Below are 22570 nucleotides of genomic sequence, written 5' to 3' on the forward strand. Positions count from 1 at the left end.
TTCATTGGGAAAGCCCTTAGAAAATGTAGTCCATCAGCAAAGGAGGTGGCTTACAAAACACTCGAGCGACCTATACTTGAGTATCGCTCATCAGTGTGGGATCCGTACCAGATCGGGTTGACGGAGGAAATAGAGAAGATCCAAGGAAGAGTGGCGCGTTTTGTCACGTCGTTATTTGGTAAGCGTGATAGCGTTGCGGAGAAGTTTAGCAAACTCAAGTGGCAGACTCTGCAAGAGAGGCGCTCTGCATCGCGGTGTAGCTTGCTGTCCAGGTTTCGAGAGGGTGCGTTTCTGGATGATGTATCGAATATATTGCTTCCCCCTGCTTATACCTCCCGAGGAGATCACGAATGTAAAATTAGAGAGATTCGAGCGCGCACGGAGTCTTTCCGGCAGTCGTTCTTCCTGCGAACCATACGCGACTGGTACAGGGAAGGGAGGTAATGACCGTGGCACGTAAAGTGCCCCCCGCCACACGCCGTTGGGTGGCTTGCGGAGTGTAAATGCAGATGTAGATGTAGATGAACGCCTGCGTAAGACAGGTGCCTGGCACAGTTTTTAGATCGGTTACTGCTGCTACAATAGCAGATTATCAAGATTTAAGTGAGTTTCAACTTGGTGCGATGGGACGCAGCATCTCCGAGGTAGAGATGAAGTAGGGATTTTCCCGTACGACCATTTCACGAGTGTACAGTGACATCCGGAGTCCGGTTAAACATCATCGCTGCGACCAGAAAAAGACCCTGCAAGAACGGGACCAACGATGAATGAAGAGAATCATTCACCGTGACAAAAGTGGAACCCTTCCGCAAATTGCTGCAGATTTCAGTTCTGGGCCATCAGCAAGTGTCAGCGTGCAAACCATTCAACGAAACATCATCGATATGGGCTTTCCAGTCTGAAGGCCCACTCGAGTACCCTGCACGACTGCACGACACAAAGCTTTACGCCTTGCTGGGGCCATCAACACCGACACTGGATTGTTGATGACTGTAAGCATGTTGCCTGGCCGGAAGAGTCTCATTTCTAATTGCATCGAACGGATGGACGTGTACGAGTACAGAGACAACCTCATGATTCCATGGAACCTGCATGTCAGTGGGGAATGTTCAAGCTGTTGGAGGCTCTGTAAAGGTGTGGGGCATGTGCAGTTGGAGTGATATGGGACCCCTGATACATCTAGATAAGACTCTGACTAGTAACACGTACAAGCGTCCTGTCTGATCACCTGCATCCTTTCACGTCCATTGTACATTCTGAGAGACTTGGGCATTTCCAGCAGGACAATGCGGCACCACATACGTCCAGAATTGCTACAGTATGGCTCCAGGAACACTCTTCTGAATTTAAACACCTCCACTGGTCACAAAACTCCGCGGACACGAGCATTATTGAAAATATCTGGGATGCCTTGTAACATGCCATTCAGCTGAGATCTCCACAGATTTATGGACAACCCTGCAGGATTCATTGTATCAGTTCCTTCCATCACTGTTTCAGACATTAGTCGAGTGCATGCCGCATCGTGTTGCGGCACTTCTGCGTGGCCGTGAGGGCCCTACACGATATTAGGCAGGTGTACCAGTTTCTTTGACTCTTCAGTTTATAATGCTTCTACATCCATATTAGCACCAACTCCAAGTACACTGACATATATACCAAGAGTCTAACACTCTGCCCTGTCAAGGTACCCAAATGAAGTGAGTATCCTGTTCACTATCACCAAATTGATCTGTGTATTTGTCACCATCAATCCCAAGTACCCAGACTTTACCTCTCAATCCCATCACATTTGCCAAATTTAGTGGGTATCCTAAGCACTGTCACAAAGTACTTTATCTATACTACCAATACCCATAGGTACACCAGTGGAATGCACCAAGACTAAACCATTCTGTCTAGATGTTATAGCAAATTAAGTGAACATCACCATCACTGTCACCCAGTGCATTTCTGTCTCAACCATTACCAACTGCACATACTCCACAAGTATGTACGCATCATATAACACCTTAAATTAACTGAAGAATGCTATCACTATCAGCAAATGCTTCTGTGTGACTACCAACCCCCAGGGACTGTCACTATGTATCCAGACTATGTGACCCTGTCCTGACATGAGTGTCAAATACAGTGGGATCACCATCACTACCAGTAAGTATTTCTGCATCTGCATCACCCCCACCATGTAAATTGACAGTATGTATCCAGAATACACACTTCTGCCTTGTCATAGTTGCCAAATTTAATATGAGTTACAAGCAGTGTCACCAAACATGTTTCCATCTGTGCCATCACTAACTCAAAAACTTTCGCTGGTACCTACCTAGACTATACGCTACATCCCATTTTTGGACGCAAATTAAAGAGGTTCTTGCTATGATTATCGCCAAGTACATGTGTACCTTTCACATCACAAGTCCGAAGTACTGTGCCTATATGAACGGTACTGCCATACTCCATACTGTCAGAGCCGTTAAATGAAGCAGTGGTCACCTTCTCTATCACTAACTACTTCTATAAGTGTACTACCAACAACGCAAATTAAACTGCCTGGATGCATGTTGAGCTCTGCTTGAGTGTTCCACCTTTTCTTGACGTTGATTCGTATGTAAATGATCAAATGAAATAAGAGACCTATAGTTATTCCATCTCAGTTATCACTTACTATTTTCTCTTTATTATTCGCCACCAACTGTTGCCGTACAATAGTACCATTGATTGCAACAGATTGTTATAATAAAACTTGTTTGAGAATTGTATTACTCGGTAGTCACACCAGTCGTATGCCCTCCATATTGTATCTGAAAACTTTTCACTATTTCAGTGCGTCTACAGCACTCGCGTATCGTTCCCCAACGTTCATGCTTACATCCACCGCTCGCGACGTCCGAGGTCGTTGTGGTTGTTTTCGACACGACCTTCGAGTCCTTTCCCGCAGTTCGGCCTGCCTGTGTCGCACGCTATGCATTTCACTGATTGCGTCACATCGCTTCACGCGATTTGCCGATGATTCGAATATTCTTCCAAACAATTTCCTTTTCTGAGCGGTATTTTTCTTATCAACCTTCGACATAAAAGTGGGGCTAATTTCAAGGTAAATTTAAATACTCATTTGCCAATGCAAATTTTTTAATAACTTTGTAATTAATGAAAAATTTGGGGAGATAGCGAAGGTTTTCGAAGATGTGGTCACCTTCTAAAGAATCAGAGATTAATCAGCAATAGTTATTTATTTTAATAAATACAGCAGCCGGAAAAAGTGGCCGGTTGCTGTATTTCTTCGTGCAATTCAGTTCACAGAGAGCTCAATGTGGATAAATTGATGTTAACAATAGTTACAAATTGGTAAAGAACCTGTTTCATGAAATAATTACACTTTTATCGGAATCCTTTCGCGATAATCAGTCCTGCACCAGGTTTCCTCACAGCTAGGATTATTTGCCCATCGGATATTTAAACGCTCTGAATGGATTCTTGTAGAATTTTAGTGTTTGTCTCTGGTTCCAGTGACAGTGCAACATAGAAATTTTCTAACGTTATCTCCAGGTAATTTACACGGCTTGAAAAAAAGTGAAGTATCGAGATGGGGAAGAGGAAACGAAAACAAACTTTGAGAGGGTATGTGATGTTACTGTAGCAATTAAAACCTCCAGTTAGATTTAGCAAGGACTTGACAGTATTTGCCCATTTATCAGTACGACGTTGCAACCCATTTAGACTGTATGCATACACTCATTCGGTTGGGAAGGTCGACATGAAATCGTTGTGTTGTCTCTGGACACAGACAACTGCTGTAACTAGTTCTTGGTATCGTGGTTAGTGGAAATGGGACGAAACTGACGTTCGAGCTCGTGTCACACACAGTATGCTCTATCGGGGACAAATCTGGAAAGCAGGTGTTGACAGTCACGTCTGCAAAATACTATCACGAATTCTTTACAGACGAATGGAAAAACTGGCAGAAGCCGACCTCGGCGAAGATCAGTTTGGATTCCGTAGAAATGTTGGAACACGTGAGGCAATACAGACCTTACGACGTATCTTAGAAGGAAGATTAAGGAAAGGCAAACCTACGTTTCTAGCATTTGCAGACTTAGAGAAAGCTTTTGACAATGTTGACTGGAATACTGTCTTTCAAGTTCTGAAGGTGGCAGGGGTAAAATATAGGGAGCGAAAGGCTATTTACAATTTGTACAGAAACCAGATGGCAGTTATAAGAGTTGAGGGGCATGAAAGGGAAGCAGTGGTTGGGAAGGGAGTGAGACAGGGTTGTAGCCTCTCCCCGATGTTATTCAATCTGTATATTGAGCAAGCAGTAAAGGAAACAAAAGAAAAGTTCGGAGTAGGTATTAAAGTCCAAGGAGAAGAAATAAAAAAGTTGATGTTCGCCGATGACATTGTAATTGTCAGAGACAGCAAAGGACTTGGAAGAGCGGTTGAACGGAATGGACAGTGTCTTGAAAGGAGGGTATAAGATGAACATCAACAAAAGCAGAACGAGGATAAGTGAATGTAGTCGAATTAAGTCGGGTGATGCTGAGGGAATTAGATTATGAAATGAGACACTTAAAGTAGTAACGGAATTTTGCTATTTGGGGAGAAAAATAACTGATGATGATCGAAGTGGAGAGGATATAAAATGTAGACTGGCAATGGCAAGGAAAGCTTTTCTGAAGAAGGGAAATTTGTTAAAATGGAGTATAGATGTGTCAGAAAGTCGTTTCTGAAAGTATTTGTGTGGAGTGTAGCCATGTATGAAAGTGAAACATGGACGATAAATAGTTTGGACAAGAAGAGAATAGAAGCTTTCGAAATGTGGTGCTACAGAAAAATGCTGAAGATTAGATGGGTAGAACGCATAATTAATGAGGAGGTATTGAATAGAATTGGGGAGAAGAGAAATTTGTGACACAACTTGACAAGAAGAAGGGATCGGTTGGTAGGACATGTTCTGAGGTATCAAGGGATCACAAATTTAGCATTGGAGGGCAGCGTGAAGGGTAAAAATCGTAGAGGGAGACCAAGAGATGAATACACTAAGTAGATTCAGAAGGATGCAGGTTGCAGTAAGTACTGGAAGATCAAGAAGCTTGCACAGGATAGTCGCTCGTTTGTATTGGCTTAGTTATAAACACAGCACTGATCACTTTTATCATTTTCTGTATTTAATAATTAATCATTCTATAAAAAAAGGTTTATTTAAAAACGAAAAATTTTATGGCTAATCGGTATTTCGGTTTTTTACCCGGTTATTAGTAGGAATGAAAACCCAGTTATAACCGAGACGAAAGAAATATCGAAAAGTACCGGTTATTCAGGACTAAAATGCCGGTATCGGTTTTAACCGGTCGGATTTTCCCATCTCTACAGTGTGCTTGATGCGCAGTAGAGCAGTCCTCCTTTGGTGTGGCCTGACTTCGACGACACTTGTGGTTTCGCTCACATCTCGGACCACTGTCACATCAGAACGGCCCACATATCGGGGGGCATACACCATTTCGGCCACCCACCCGTGTGCTGAACCCACAATGGTGCCGCTTTTGTACTTTGTCAAGTCTGACAGAAGGACACTGCAGTTTTCGCTGTGCATCGCAGTGTTTATCAACCATCCGGTGCAGAGATTGCTCATCATATACCCTGGCAGGCGAGATTGTGTAATCTCTGGGTGGCAACACTAATGCAGGTGACCATTCGAGCCAATACAGACCATAGCAGCCGGCCAAAGTGGCCGTGCGGTTAAAGGCGCTGCAGTCTGGAACCGCAAGACCGCTACGGTCGCAGGTTCGAATCCTGCCTCGGGCATGGATGTTTGTGATGTCCTTAGGTTAGTTAGGTTTAACTAGTTCTAAGTTCTAGGGGACTAATGACCTCAGCAGTTGAGTCCCGTACTGCTCGGAGCCATTTAGCCCAGCGTCTTGCTGCATGAATAACATCACCCTCATCGACTACTGCTTCCCGCGGTATGCATCCTGCATTGCTCCAAACATATGGACGACGGAAGGTGCGACACCCGGGCTGTAGGGTGGATGAGGAAGAACAGTCCAATGAAGTTTCGTGAGGACCTCTCGGGTGCGCAGACTTTCGTGAGGCCTCGTGTTGTCATGGAGAACGAAAATTTCTTTTGCAATTTTGCGCCGACGAATGCGATGAATTCGTTTCTTCAATTTCCTAAGTCACAGTTGTGTGTGGCGGCCGGCACGCGGTAGATGGGACGGGTCGCCTCGCTCAACGCCTTTTGTTCACTACCAGATATCTGTAGTGATTCTGCAAGCCCCTATGAATACCTGCAATGCTCTGGTTTTGGGTGCTTGGAACGCACCTCCGTTGCAGACTATTTGAAACCGACATACAGCGCCACCACCTATCAGAACGTCAGGAAACTATAGCGGATAAAATGACAATGTTTGACGATGTCCTATAACAAATTCAGCACTTTTTTCAACAGAAACTGAACGGAAAGATAGTGTTGCATTTCTTATTGAACGCTCCTCGTATTTGAACACTGCCCACACTACAGTTTTGGCAGCATAAACCGGTTGTGGAGAATGGCAGGCTCACATTATACTAGGCCAACATATCCAGGTAATGGCTTAGACTTGGCCGGTCCCCAGAAACAACTCTGTAATATCAGCAACAGGAATAAAAGCCAGTGCAGAATAAGCATCGAACACAACACCCACTCATCACATAACCACTCAGCTCTACAAATGGTTCAAATGGGGCTGAGCACTGTGCGACTTAACATCTGTGGTCATCAGTCCCCTAGAACTTAGAACTACTTAAACCTAACTAACCTAAGGATATCACACACATCCATGCCTGAGGCAGGATTCTAACCTGCAACCGTAGCGGTCACGTGGTTCCAGACTGAAGCGCCTAGAACCGCACGGCCACAACGGCTGGCAACTCAGCTCTGGTAAAATACTTAATCTGCATTGTGGTAGGCATTCTAGCCATCAAAGATGATTGCATCATTTCATAATACACGTATCTACTAACCTGCACTAAACTCAGACAGTATTTTCCAGGTGCTTAAAAGCTTTTGTCAGTCTGTCTCGACGAGTGACCTAACCTGAGATAACAGTACGACGACTGCCCACAGAGGAGCTGTCCAAACAGCTGCGCGACTGTCGGCCCTCGGCAGCGGTGACGACTCCGGCCCTCCACGGCACGGTGGTGCGCGCCTTCCAGGAGGCGGGCCTGCCCCCGCCACGCCTGCTGGTGACTGTGTCAGCGGCCGCCTCCAGCACTGCCCTAGACCCTGGCGCCACCCCCGAGGGCGCGGCGGACTTCCAGCAGCTGGTGCAGCGGGCCGCACCCGAGGGCGAACTGCCGGGCGCCCTCACCTCCCCAGACCAGGTGTTCATCATGCCCTACTCCAGCGGCACGACAGGGCTGCCAAAGGGCGTCATGCTCTCCAACCGCAACATCGTGGCCAACCTCCAGCAGGCCAGAGAACCTGCCATCCAGTACTCTGAACTCGACTCCGGTGAGTACCACACTGCCCCTATCTCCCGAGATGTTTTTATTCCCTACTCTGCCCTGGACGTCATGCTGTCCAGTCGTAACATTTTGGCCAACCTCCAGCAGGCCAGCCATCCAGTACTCTGAACTCGACTCGGGTGAGTACCACACTTCCCCTATCTCCCGACATGTTTTTATTCCCTTCTCTGCCCGTGGACGTCATGCTGTCCAGTCGTAACATTTTGGCCAACCTCCAGTAGGCCAGAGAACCTGCCATCCAGTACTCTGAACTCGACTCGAGTGAGTACCACACTTCCCCTATCTCCCGAGATGTTTTCATTCCCTACTCTGCCCATGGGCGCCATGCTGTCCAGTCGTAACATTTTGGCCAACCTCCAGCAGGCGAGAGAACCTGCCATCCAGCTCTCTGACCTCGACACTGGTGACTACCACACTGGCGCTACCTCGTGAGGTTTTCACCGTGCCCTGCTTCAATGGAAATATGTACTTGCCCTGTCCAGCTGCAACATTGTGAACAACCTCCAGCAGGTCAGAGAACCTGACAGCCAACTCTCTGACCTCAACACGGGTGAGTCCCACACTCCTGAGATGTCGCTCGTGCCCTACTCCAGAAGTGCCCATGGTCTAGGGGTAGCGTCTTTATTAGTAATTAAAACGCTCTTGGTCCCTGGTTCCAAACCCATCGTTGCTTAAATTTTGGTTAATAACCAGCATTGGCGGCGGAAGATATCTGTCATAAGAAGTCACCCTCATTCTGCCAATGGCCTTGTTAAAGAAAACTGAGGAGAAGACAGAACAGGGCACTCTCTTGTCCTTGGGTTGGGAAACTGCCCCTAAAGGCTGAAGAATCAATAATGTTCAATGACATGAGTATGTAGAAGGCAATGAAATCACTGCATTAAAGACACAAAACGCGTATCAAATGGTTCAAATGGCTGAGCACTATGGGACTTAACTTCTGAGGTCATCAGTCCCCTAGAACTTAAGAACTACTTAAACCTAACTAACCTAAGCACGTCACACACATCCATGCCCGAGGCAGGAGTCGAACCTGGGACCGTAACGGTCACGCGGTTCCTGACAGTAGCGCCTAGAACCGCTCGGCCACTTCGGCCGGCAAAACGCGTATCCGCAGGACATGTAGCCTGTAATTGAAAAAGTGACATGATGATCTCTCCATTGGCAAATGATTCCAGAATAGTCACCCATTCGGATCTCTGGGAGTGGACTGCCGAAGGGGAGGTGGTCATGCGAAAAAAATTTAATAACCAATGAAAGGATTACGTTCTATGAGTCGGGTCGTGGAATGTCAAAAGTTTCAGCGTGATAAGGAAGTTAGAAAATCTGAAAAGGGAAATGTAAGGCTGAACCTAGATATAATAGTGGTCAGTGAAGTGAAATGGAAAGAAGACAAGGATTTCTGGTGAGATGAGTATAGAGTAAAATCAACGACAGTGAAAAATGGCGTAACAGATGTAGGATTCGTTATGAATAGGAAGGTGGGGCAGAGAGTGTGTTACTGTGAACAGTTCAGTGATAGTTCAGTTAGAATGAACAGTCAAGATCGCAATAATATTTGTTTGACTCTTCAGTCTAACTTAAATATAGCGTCAGGTCGCTGTTCTCCGTAGACTACGTTGCCTAAGTTCACTGATATAATTGCTCTAATCAGAATAGACAGTGAAACAACACCGAAACAACATCGCAAGGTGAAGATGAAGAGATGAAGATGAAGACATGAAGAGATAGAGAAAGCATGTGAGAATACTGAAAGTGTAATACAATACATAAAGGGAGATGAAAATCTAATAGTCATTGGGGGCTGGAATGCTGTTGTAGGGGAAGAAGAAAAGTTTACAGGAGAATATGGGCTTGGGAAGAGGAATGAGAGACGAGAAAGACTGAGTTCTGTAATAAATTTCAGCTAGTAATAGCGAATACATTGGTCAAGAATCACAAGAGGAGGAGGTGTACTTGGAAGAAGCGGGGTGATACGGGAAGATTTCAGTTAGATTATATCGTCGTCAGGCAGGATTTCCAAAGTCAGGAACTGGACTGCAAGGCGTATCCAGGTGCAAATATAGATCACAATGTAGTATTGATGAAGAGTAGGTTGAAGTTTAAGAGACCAGTCAGGAAGAATATATACGCAATGAAATGGTGTCAGAACTATACCAATAAGGAGTAGCTAAATAGTCACTACAGTTGAAGAGGAATGGACCTTTAAAAAGAGCAATAGCACAAGTTGGAAAGAAAAACATAGGTGCAAAGAAAGTAACTGCGAAGAAACCATGGATAACAGAAGAAATACTTCAGTTAATCGATGAAAGAAGGAAGTACAAAAATGTTGAGGGAAATTAAGGAATACAGAAATTGAAGTCGCTGAGGAATCAAATAAATAGGAAGTGCAGGGAAGCTAAAATGAAATGGCTGCGTGAAAAATGTGAGGAAATGGGAAAAGAAATGATTGTTAGAAGGACTGACTGAGGATATAGGACAGTAAAAATAACCTTCGGTGAACTTAAAAGCAAGGGTAGTAACATTAAGAGTGCAACGGAAATTGCACTGTAAGTGCAAGGGAGAGAGTGGATAGATGAGAAGAGTACATTGAAGGCCTCTATGAGGGGAAAGATTAGTCTGATGTGATAGAAGAAGAAACATGAGTCTTTTTAGAAGAGATAGGGGATCCATTATTAGAATCAGAAGGCCTTAAGATCAAATAAGTCGGAAAGGATAGATAAGATTCCACCAGAATTTCTAAAATCGTTGGGGGAAGTGGCAACAAAAACTATTCACGTTGGTATGTAGAATGTATGTGTCTGGCGACATACCATCTGACTTTCGGAAAAATATCATCTACACAATTCCGAAGACTGCAAAAGCTGACAAGTGCGAGAATTATCGCACAGCCAGTTTAACAGGTCATGCATCCATAGTTGCTCACAAGAATGATATTCAGAAGAATTGGGAAGAAAACTTAGGATGTGTTACATGACGATCAATTTGGCTTTAGAAAAGGTAATGGCACCAGAGAAACAATTCTGACGTTGCGATTGATAATGGAAGCAAGACTAAAGAAAAATCAAGACACGTTGATAGGATTTGTCGACCTGGAAAAAGCGCTCGACAGTGTAAAATGGTGCAAGATGTTCGGAATTCTGACACAAATAGGAGTAAACTATAGGGAGAGACGAGTAATATACAATATGTACAAGAGCCAAGAGGGAATAATAAAAGTGAACGACCAAAAACGAAGGTTTTTCTAAAAAGGGTATGACACAGGAATGTAGTCTTTCGCCCCTACTGTTCAATTTGTACATCGAAGAAGCAAATAAAAGAAAGGTTCTGGAGTGGAATTAAAAATCAAGGTGAAAAGATATCAGTGATACGATTCACTGGTGACATTGCTGTCCTGAGTGAAATTGAAAAAGAATTACATGATCTGCTGAATAGAACGAACAATCTAATGAGTAAAGGGTATCGATTGAGGGTGAATCGAAGACAGACGGTAGTAGCAGAAATGAGAACAGCAAGAAACTTACCGTCAGAATTGAGGGGTCACGAAGTAGATGAAGTTAAGGAATTCTACTGCCTACGCAGAAAAATAACCACTGACGGACGGAGCGAGGAGGACATCAAAAATAGCCCAGTACTGGCAAAGGGGGCATTCCTGGCCAAGAGAAGTCTACTAGTATCAAAAATAGGCCTTAATTTTGAGGAATAAATTTCTGAGAGTGTACATTTGGAGCACAGCATTGTACTGATGTGAAACATGGACTGTAGGAAAACCAGAACAGAACAGAATCGAAGCATTTGAGATGTGGTGCTACAGACGAATGTCGAAAATTAGTTGGACTGATAAGATAAGGAATGAGGAAGCTTGTGTAAGGCCTTGAGTTTTCATGGAGAAGAAGAAGTTCGCTTGCATTTTTGTGGCGACGAACGTTTCTTGATTTTCCTGGTGGTAGCACAATACACTTCACACTTCATCATTGCACAGTGAGGGAGGACATCAAACAGAGTAACAGCTTCAGAGTCCCAGCAGACCGTCGCCATGGTTTTACTGGCTGAGTGTGTGGTTTTGATCTTTTTCCTCGGTGGAGAGGTGATGTGACGCCACACCAGATGCCGTTTTGTTTCTGGTTAGAAGTGATGAACACATGTTTCATCGCTTGCAATGACGTTCGACAAAAATTGTCAAGATCAGATTCATAAGCCGCAACCAGATCGGCGCAGATGGTCTTTTGCTGCTCTCTATCGTCTCCTGTTAGGCGGGCACGCACCTTTGAGTAGGTCAACCGCTGGACGAGTGTGTCAGCACTACCGATCAGCGAGGTGTTTAATTTTAATCTGTCGATCGGCTCGAGTGAGAGTGTCTCCACGTTCCAGCATTTCAGAAGTCGCAGGTGTATGCGGCAGGCCAGCAAGAGAGACATTGAAGGTTCTGCACGACCTTGTTGCGATAATGACAGACGTGAGGGTCCAACGACTCACCGTGCTTTTTTTCACTGACAGCTCTCCCTAGACATTCTGCAAGTGCCTATGGATATCTGCGATGGGCTGGCTTTCCACCAAAAGGAACTCAATGACAGCTCTCTGCCTGGAATGCTTCTCCGTTACAGAAGCCTTTTTGAAGGCTAGATATGGTGCTGCCACCTATTGGAAGTTCATGAAACTATGGGCGCTGAAGTGACGTCCCAGATGGAAGTTCAAGCGAAATTGGGCGAGAACATAAGTGTTATGTATTGAACGCTCCTCCTTGCTCTCTGACCTCAACACCAGTGAGTACCACATGGCTTTTATCTCTCTGACTTCTGGAGACTCGTTGCATCTTTTCTCATGTCATCGGTTTTACCATTCGTTTCAAGATGTCCTGTATCTGATCAGATTGCTTGTTAGTCATTCCATCGCTGCAAAATCAAGAAGGGAAATTCGAGATTCACGTCCTACGGGCGATGAGAGATGGTGATCCAGCGAAGAGAAATACGGGACAGCTTCTGGTAGTGTTTTTGTGCAGCTGAAGCCAGCTCACATCGGACGAGATTACGTGTATTTCGTCCTACTGCTTGGATGAAATGACGTTATCCCTCGCATAAGCAATCCTTTCCTTACTTGCACTTTTGCGACGTGATTCCACGTGACAGTTGAAGACCCGCCAGCAGGGGGGCACCATAGCTGGGGCTGTGTTCCTGCTTGCCAAGAGAGCGTGGGGATGCACAATGCCTCTCTTGTAATGTCTGCCACTGGAGTTTTTAGGCCTTCTCCGTAAAGCTCTCGCACTGACTAAAAAGTTCCTGTGACGAAACGCGCAAGTCTTCTATCAGTCGGACCTCGTAAGCTTCTCAAAATCTCTGTCCATGTTGGTTTTTCTACATCTACATCTACATGATTACTCTGCAATTCACATTTAAGTGCTTGGCAGAGGGTTCATCGAACCACAATCATACTATGTCCCAACCATTCCACTCCCGAACAGCCCGCGGGAAAAACGAACACCTAAACCTTTCTGTTCGAGCTCTGATTTCTCTTATTTTATTTTGATGATCATTCCTACCTATATAGCTTGGGCTCAACAAAATATTTTCGCATTCGGAAGAGAAAGTTGGTGACTGAAATTTCGTAAATAGATTTCACCGCGACGAAAAACGTTTTTGCTTTAATGACTTCTATGCCAACTCACGTATCATATCTGCCACACTCTTTCCCCTATTACGTGATAATACAAAACGAGCTGCCCTTTTTTGCACCCTTTCGATGTCCTCTGTCAATCCCACCTGGTAAGGATCCCACACCGCGCAGCAATATTCTAACAGAGGACGAACGAGTGTAGTGTAAGCTGTCTCTTTAGTGGACTTGTTGCATCTTCTAAGTGTCCCGCCAATGAAACGCGACCTTTGGCTCGCCTTCCCCACAATATTGTCTATGTGGTCTTTCCAACTGAAGTTGTTCGTAATTTTTACACTCAGGTACTTAGTTGAATTGACAGCCTTGAGAATTGTACTATTTTTCTTTTGGAACTCGTGTGGATCACCTCACAGTTTTCGTTATTTAGCGTCAACTGCCACCTGCCACACCATACAGCAATCTTCTCTAAATACTGGTCTTCGGATTACCTTACTAGACGGTAAATTACAGCATCATCTGCGAACAACCTATGAGAACTGCTCAGATTGTCACCCAGGTCATTTATATAGATCAGGAACAGCAGAGGTTCCAGGACGCTTCCCTGGGGAACACCTGATATCACTTCAGTTTTACTCGATGATTTTCCGTCTATTACTACGAACTGCGACCTTCCTGACAGGAAATCACGAATCCAGTCGCACAACTGAGACGATACCCCATAGGCCCGCAGCTTGATTAGAAGTTGCTTGTGAGGAACGGTGTCAAAAACTTTTCGGAAATCTAGAAATACGGAATCAACTTGAGGTCCCCTGTCGATAGCGGCCATTACTTCGTGCGAATTAAGAGCTAGCTGCGTTGCACAGGAACGATGTTTTCTGAAACCATGCTGATTACGTGTCAATAGATCGTTCCCTTCGAGGTGATTCATAATGTTTGAATACAGTATATGCTCCAAAACCCTACTGCAAACCGACGTCAATGATGTTGGTCTGTAGTTCGATGGATTACTCCTACTACCCTTCTTAAACACTGGTGCGACCTGCGGAATTTTCCATTCTGCAGGTACAGATCTATCGGTGAGCGAGCGGTTGTATATGATTGCTAAGTAGGGAGCTATTGTATCAGCGTAATCTGAAAGGAACCTAATCGGTATACAATCTGGACCTGAAGACTTTTATAGAGAAGATATTCGTTCTTCAAAGAACTCACAATACGTGAGCATAAAGTATGTCGCACAGTTTTACAACATCCTTATGTCAATGATATAGGGCTATAATTATTACGCCTGTCCTACCACTCTTCTTGAAAATGCGAATACCGACTTACAGTAACTGATTTGAGTCAGGCGGCTGTTGATCATGTTCTTAATCAGAACTGTCTCCTAGTCATTCGATACAAACGTTGTACTTTTTGCACTGCCGACGTATTTTCTAGACTTTTAGAGTATTGCACCATCTTAGAAGTGGAAAATAAATAATTTACGCCTCTGTTGGGTTTTTAACAGTGGAACCATCTGTTGGTGAAAGAACTACTCATGTTACAAACAAACGGGCAAATCACGTTTTCTACAGTGCAGACATACGTTGCCAACAGTAATAACCTCAAAGAAATTCGTGGTACAGAGATCGAACTATCCACGTTTTCTACAGTTCTGCTGGTGATAGTGGAACCTTAGGTCTGAATCAGGACTAGCTTTTATTTCACGTTTTATGGTTTTGTGGGATAGTATGTAAAGTAAAACTCTTTTTCAGCAAATACGAATTTCTATTTCGTTATTTACATTTTGTAAGCAAATGTTGCTTTCCCTAGAACTTTGTTTTATGTGGTCATTCCACTTTAGATCAATGCAGATGGTTACTGCCAGACATGTTACAGTAGTTACTATTTCTAGTGATTTGTCGCAAATGGTGTAATCCAACAGCAAAGTATTTCTTCATGTATTCATGTGCGGTTACGCCCACTTGCATTCGGCATAAACTGACAGTGTCTGCACGTGTCACCGATCCTCCACAGTCTTCTGGTGCTGCTATCTTTTTGCAGAGAAGTGCATCAGCCGCAAATTGTCGTAAAGGCTAACAAGGAGACGGCACGACCGTGGGGTCCGGGATTTGTCCGAAATTTTGTGTGGTGAAAGAGGACCCCTAACACCTCACGTGGTTAAAATATTAGGACGCACTAACCGGAAAATCCCCAGAAAAATCGATCCAAAGTTTCTTAGGTGCCTTATGAGTATAAAATGTTAGTCTACTGCCGACACGCCGTCTGGCCTACATGGTTAGCGCTCGGACCATTACGCCAGAGGTCTGGGGTTCGATTCCTCCTCCGGCACGTTTTTTTTCTTCTGTTGCTTGCAAAATTGCAGCGCATTGTTACAGAAGAATCGTGAAATTAATTCCCGGGAAGATTGTATAAAATTTCATTCTATAATTTACCATCAATTAACGTCACCAATATTCAGAGACATGATTCAATATGCCTGGTTTGCCTCAAAATTATCAGAAACTCAAAACATTTTCGTAAATGTTAATGGGGCATGTTTTTGTACAGATTTATGGCAAACGCCCTGTGATTGAAAAAAAATCTGCCTTTATATGTTGCGCAAGATGCCGCAAAAATTGTTGCTTTGTTTGTTTTTACGATAATTACCACTGCAGTTCTTGTTTAAAAAAAATGGTTCAAATGGCTCTGAGCACTATGGGACTTAACTTCTGTGGTCATCAGTCCCCTAGAACTTAGAACTACTTAAACCTAACTAACCTAAGGACATCACACACATCCATGCCCGAGGCAAGATTCGAACCTGCGACCGTAGCGGTCACGCGGTTCCAAACTGAAGCGCTTAGAACCGCACGGCCACACCGGCCGGCAGTTCTTGTTTATAATTATTATATGTATAAAAACTAAGTGTTTCCCAATCGACTTTGTTATTCTGATTAAAAACCCAATGTTTCCCCTCATATAATTTACAATTAAAAATGGAAAACCCACCGCCATGAATTGTGTTTTTGGACAAAAAGAAAATAATTTTTATTCAATAATGTAACAAATTTGTTAAAGATAATGTAGGTTTGGGAAACTTTCTGAATAATTGGTGGAATAACAAAAGAAAATGAAGTAGATGAAAAAAAAGTGCTGGAGGAGGAATCGAACCCGAGACCTCTAGTGTAAGACTCCGAGGCCTAAACATCTAGGCCTAATATTTTATACTCATAAGGCACCTAAGAAACTTTGGATCGATTTTTCCCGGGATTTTCCGGGTAGTGCGTCCTAATATTTAAACCACGTGAGGTGTTAGGGGTCCTCTTCCACCACACAAAATTTCGGACAAAGCCCCGACCCCACGGTCGTGCCGTCTCCTTGTAAGGGTGTGCCGACACCATATCGAATTCCCGCATTAGCGATGGAGGGCGCCACGAACTTCTAAGTCATTTTCAGCCAGGTGTCCGGATACTTTTGATCCATATTGTACATAGCGCTGTAGACAAGGGAACTTAAATTTCAGTAAGGACTTTGACACCGGAAGTGAAAAGTAAATACGAGTTTTCCGAGTATCCAACGAGGTTTGCGACTGTTGGGAACTGGTTATTAGCAGTGGGACTACACACATACCCATAGCCCGTCTTCCACAACATAGACGTGCTTGGCTCGACGGGAGCCATCAGAGGTTCACTTGGGAGATGGAATGGCACGCCGTTGTCTTCAGCGATTAAAATAGATTCTGCCTGCACACAGGTGATGGTAGTTTGGGTATACGGCGTAGACCTGTTGAGCGCTGTCTCGTAGAGTCTATCCGTCCAACACACACTGGCTCCACCTCAGGCCTTATGACCCGGGATGCGATAATCTAAAACTCTCTTTCATCTTTGGTGTTTCTGGATGGGACGCTAACCAGCGCTCGATATGTGAAAAGTGTTGTTAGATCCATTCGTTTATCATTCTTGCAATAGGAAGGTGGTGTGCTGTTCCAACAGGATAATGCTCATCCATACTGTCTGTGAAACCCAATGTGCTCTACAAGACGTGCATTAACTTCCCCGGCCAGTGCAATCTCTGGACTTGTCTCCAATCGAATACGTGTCGGATATGAAGGGACGAGAAGTGACCTGTGAGACTCGTCAACCAACAACTCGTCCAGAACTGTGTGAAGTGATCGAGCAGGTGTGGAATAACATGTCCCAGGGGATAATCTGGATGCCAGAATCAGAGCCTGTATTGCCGCCCGTGGAGGCTACGCCACATATAATATGGGTGTTTCAGCATGGATCGATACCTGATACCTCACAACTTGTTGTCCTTCTGGATGTCAGATAAATTGTTTCCACATTATGAAAAGACTGCACAATTTCCACAATCCCCTGAGACCATTTATCTACCTTCCACTGCTAGTGATACACAGGTGTAAGCTGGCGCTAGCATTCCATGCGGCAAAGAGATTGCGATGAGATCGATTGAGGCCAAAGACAGACTTGCAAGAAACGCGCCACTAACGCCCTCTCGGCCGCCAATATTTAGATCGCCGCCGCGGACTGCAGCGCCCAGTCAGTTCCAGTTTGTCACACACACACCCAGTCAGTTCCAGTCAGTCATCCAGGGAATCAACAAGTGGAGTCATCAGTCGCAGTCCAGTGGGAGTCGCAGTCACAGTTAGTTCAGCCTGTAAATGTAATCATTTCATGTATTCCATAACCACTCTTGTAACAATGAATCTTGAGTGAATTATAAACCGCTCAATGGCTGTGCTAATTTTTGTTATGACAGCATGTTTGTGACACGGAGTAGTGAGTGTTGTTCCAGTAAGATCTGGCAGCCAGCTTTCTGGACAGTCCGTGGTGACTTTGCAGATGGCGTGTGCGCTCCCGACGACGCCATCCCAGTGGTGCTGCCCATGTTCCACATCTACGGGCTGTCCGTGGTGATGCTCCAAAAGTTCTCGCTGGGCGCCAAACTCGTCACGCTGCCGAAATTCGAGCCGCAGATCTACCTGGACGTTCTGGCCAAGCACAAGGTGGGCCCAACTATTCTACATGCTGCGCTTTATAATGCAAGTAAGCTAACTCCCAGGATCGGTGCTGCCTCTGTTGTAGGGTACACTTTAGCAATGAGATTTTCTGGGCCTGAGAATACTACAACACTCAACACATGTAATATTGATTATACACAATAAGCCAAAACGTTATGAACCATTGCCCACTGCAATATTGGATGCCTCCTCGTGGCGTTGTGGGCTCCTGTCGCAGTAAGAAAAGTATGTAAATCCAGCAGAGACGGATGGGGGACGATATGCGCTCCAAATGAAGAAATCGACGGAGATAAGCGACTTCGCCACAGGCTCGATTATTATTATGCAGAGCCTGTAAACGAGTATCTCTAAAACGGCGAAGCTGGTCGAATGTTCACTTGCTAATGTAGTTGCCGGCTGGTGTGGCGGAGCGGTTCTAGGCACTTCAGTCTGGAGCCGCGTGACCGCTCCGATCGCAGGTTCGAATCCTGCCTCGGGCATGGATGTGTGTGATGTCCTTAGGTTAGTTCGGTTTAAGTAGTTCTAAGTTCTAGGGGACTGATGACGTCAGACGTTTAGTCCCATAGTGCTCAGAGCCATTTGAACCATTTTTTGCTAATGTAGTGAGCATCTACAGAAAGGGGTAGAAGGACAGTGAAACTACCAATAGGCGGTAAGTGGTTGGACGTCCACGACTCTTCACAGAACGAAGGGTTTGGAGGCTTGTCTGCTCTGTAAAGTATGATAGATGGCGATATGTGGCACCTCTGGCGAAAGAGCACAATGCCGTTGGACGCACAAGTGTTTCGAAGTACAGCATGCAGGGTACATTGTTGAACAAGGAGCTCGACAGCAGACCATCTCTGCGTGCTCACACGTTGTCTCAACGACATCGTCAGTTACGATTGCAGTTGGCTCGGGATCATCGAGATTGGACCGTGTATCACTGGAAACATGTCGTCTCGTCGGATGAATCACGTTTATGCTGCACCAGGTCGATGGTCGTTTCCGCAAATCCAATCATCCAAGTGAACGGGTGCTTCGAAACGTGCAGCGTCCCACTGACGCAGGCCAGCGGGCTCAATGTTATGCTACTAAAGACATTCTCCTGCGCTTGCGTGGGACCTATAGTTCTAATTGAAGACAAGCTGGCAGCTGTGAACCACTGCATTCATTCATGTTTCGTGTGCACCATGACGATGATGCTATTTTTCAGCAGTACAGTTGTCTGTGTCTCGAAGCCAGGATCGTGCTACAGTGGTTCTAGGAGCATGGTAGTGAAATCACGGTAATGTATTCGCCATCAAATTCATCTGATCTGAATCCGACATTTCCCAATTGGGTCGCTATCAAGAGCCGCCACCGTGTATACGAATCAGTGACCAGTCATTTGTGGGAACTACATGACTTTTCCGTAGACACCTGGTGCACATAGCTCCGCAAATCTACAGACGATCTGGAAATTGATGAGACGCAGAATCGGTGATATACTGCGTCACGAAGATGGCCCAACAAGCTATTAAACAGCTGGTCATAATGTTTTGGCTCATCAGTTTACGTCGTCCAGTCACATTAATGTGACCACAGCCTTTGTTCTACGTCAACGTGCGGTAACCACTCACAGACCACTTTTTGCGTCGTCTCGTTGTCACTGTAGACTTGTACCATGGGAAGCAAGGAGAGGATGTTTGCTTGATGCCCTGTGTCCTCTTTCTATCACACGAACTGCATGCATGAATTAACAGGGTTCTTTATTCATAAGAACGTGAACTTAGTCCAGGTTTTGTTGTACAAGCTCTTTGTGCATGCTGGTTAAGTACAAGTCCGCTATGTAGACTAATCTGGTCGTTAGGTACTGACTGACTCTGAGCCAGAGGCTGAGCTAATTGTGACTGCGACTCCCACTGGGCTGAGACTCATGACTCGACTCATTGACTCTGGATGACTGACTCAAACTGAATGTGTGGGTTGTGACAGACTGGAAGTGACTGGGCCCTGCAGTCTGCGGGGCCAATCTAAATACTGGCGACCAAGAGGGCGTTGGCGGCCCTTTTCTTGCGAGTCTGTCTTTAGCCTCAATCGATCTCCTTGCAATTTTTTTGCCACGTGATGTGCTGGCGCCAGCTTACGCCTGTGCACCACTAGCAGTGGAGGGTAGATAAATGGTCTCAGGGGATTGTGGAAACTGTGCAGTCGTTTTCGTAATGTGGAAACAATTTATCTGACATACAAAAGGACATCGGCACTTCCGAAATGGCTAAGTTTATAAACTGTTCGTTTGCCACTATTGTTAAAGTATGGCAAAATTGCGCTACCCAATCTGGCACTGAAGCAACTGTGGTGCACCACTGGTCATTCATGATGGCTTGAGAGATATGTATTGGTGAATAGATGTTCAACAGATGAGAATTGACCAGGCAGATGTTCGTTGAGCGATCGTTGCTGCCCAGCAAGCGCCCAGTTCATGCAGCCAGAATGACTGCTGTGTTGGAATTTGCAAGCCAATGCCGCAACTGGACGTCGACTGAATGACGAAAGGTGGTCTTTTAAGATGAATCACGTTTTATGCTCCATCGATAGATGACTGTTGGAGTGTACAGTGTGAAACATGTGAAAGGTAACTCCTGCGACAATTGTGGAAAGGGTCCACGCCGAAAGAGGGAGTATTATGGTCTGAGGAATGTATTTGTGCGATTACCTAACATTCTGGAATGCACAACGGATCATCACAAGTAAGCATCTGTCCTTGGAGACCATGTCCATCCCTATGTGTAGTTTCTTTTTTCTCGTCACGGTGCCTCCTACCAGTAGGACAATGCAACATGTCACACAGCTCGTAGTGTACGTGTGTGGTTTGAAGAGAACAAGGACGGTTTTAGTGTATTACCCTGGCCACCAGACTCCACGGATTTAAACCCAATCGAGAATCTGTGAGATCTCCACAGTCAGGCTGTTCACGCCATGGATCCTTAACTGAGAAACCTAGCTCACCTGGCCACAACACTGGAGTCGCGACTTGACTTCTCACCCCTGCCAGCACTTTCCAGGACCTCTCCTCCTGCTCGTCTCGAATTTGGTTATTCCGGCCTTGGTCACATGAACGTGATGGTTAACGTATCAGTCGTACTAAGGGAGAAGACTAACTCATCTACTAAGTGATTGGTCATAGTTCACTTTTTTATAGCGGAATCGGTAATACACAACACTTAACCCTAGGACGCCTAAGGGGGGTTTTCTTGAACCCATAATTTTTTTATGTCCCCGGCTTTTGCCCAAGTAACTTTCATACTACATATTCCCTCCTTTGAGTTATTGTTTGTTGGCTATTTTATGAAACGTTAGTAACATTTTTTTATAGAAAATTCCTGCTTTGAAAGAAAAAATAAATAAACTTATTATGGGTCTAACACCCCACCCCCTCCCCGCCCCCCTTAGGCTTCCATGCTATAGAAAATTGTCTTAGTAGGATTTCGTATTTTTCATCTCTACAACAGTGCAAGTTAGTTTCTTGTTGGTTGGTATTCTTGATATTCACAACAATCGGTTTACTTTCAGAGGAAGTGATCGTTGATGGCAGTCACCAGTTATTTATCTTATAAACATGCAGTGAGTTAGTGCAGTTCCCAACACGTAGGCCTCCAGTGACTTTGGTGCCCTACACAGCAAAAACGAAACCAAGTAAAAACTTACTGATGTTGGCAACAATGCACCAAGATAAAGGCACTGTTGGAGGAGAGCAGAATAAAACCGAGATAAATGCATATTATAATTCCACTAAAGGTGGAATTGATACCATTGATCAAATGGCGCATATGTACACCTGCAAGAGGGGAACCAAGAGATGGGCTCTATCTGTATTTTACTCTCTCATCGACAATTGTGCTAATAATGCAACCACCATATTCATCCAGCAACATCCAAAATGGAATGAAGAGAAACACAACAAACGGAAACTTTATCTTCTGGAAGCTGGATTGGAACTAGTGAAATTGCAGGTAGAGGAAAGAAGTGCCAATGCAAGAGGGTTCTAACCAAATTGTTCAATGAACGGAGACTACTCTACAAAAGAAAATCAAAGAAGTGACAACAGGAGCACGTCAGCCTCCTGCAGGGGAAGGTCGGTGCCATATTTGTGTAACAAATGCTAAAACAAAGAAGCAGAAGTACACCAATCTAAGTAAACCAAAACAGTATTGTGGACAGTGTCATAAACATGTGTGTAACACACATTCAGAAAAAATTGTGAAGTGTGTCTCTTGCCCCAGAGTAGTCTATTGTATACGAACACATCTGTATTTTGTATCGTAATATGTCAATTTTTTATTCACTCAATCCAATATTTATATCAATTAACAACATTATTAAACCGATACCTTAGTTAAAATACATAAACCATTTTGAAAGTTGTAATTTTTCGTCAGTAAACTTATTTAATAACAGTGGGCGACCCCCCCCCCC

At 44.7% G+C, this 22570-nt stretch overlaps 1 protein-coding gene across 2 annotated transcripts in view; it reads left to right on the plus strand.

Annotated features, from left to right (window-relative positions):
* LOC124550982 (4-coumarate--CoA ligase 2-like) overlaps positions 1-22570 on the plus strand; it is a 272580-nt gene that overhangs the window by 155278 nt on the left and 94732 nt on the right. For both annotated transcript variants that reach the window (XM_047125802.1, XM_047125803.1), the window contains exons 5-6: positions 7106-7492; positions 17955-18118. In XM_047125802.1, the coding sequence (XP_046981758.1) occupies positions 7106-7492; positions 17955-18118 (551 nt within the window). The remainder of the gene's footprint in view (positions 1-7105; positions 7493-17954; positions 18119-22570) is intronic.

Source organism: Schistocerca americana, chromosome 9 (assembly GCF_021461395.2).
Source record: "Schistocerca americana isolate TAMUIC-IGC-003095 chromosome 9, iqSchAmer2.1, whole genome shotgun sequence".
NCBI classification, from domain to species: domain Eukaryota; kingdom Metazoa; phylum Arthropoda; class Insecta; order Orthoptera; family Acrididae; genus Schistocerca; species Schistocerca americana.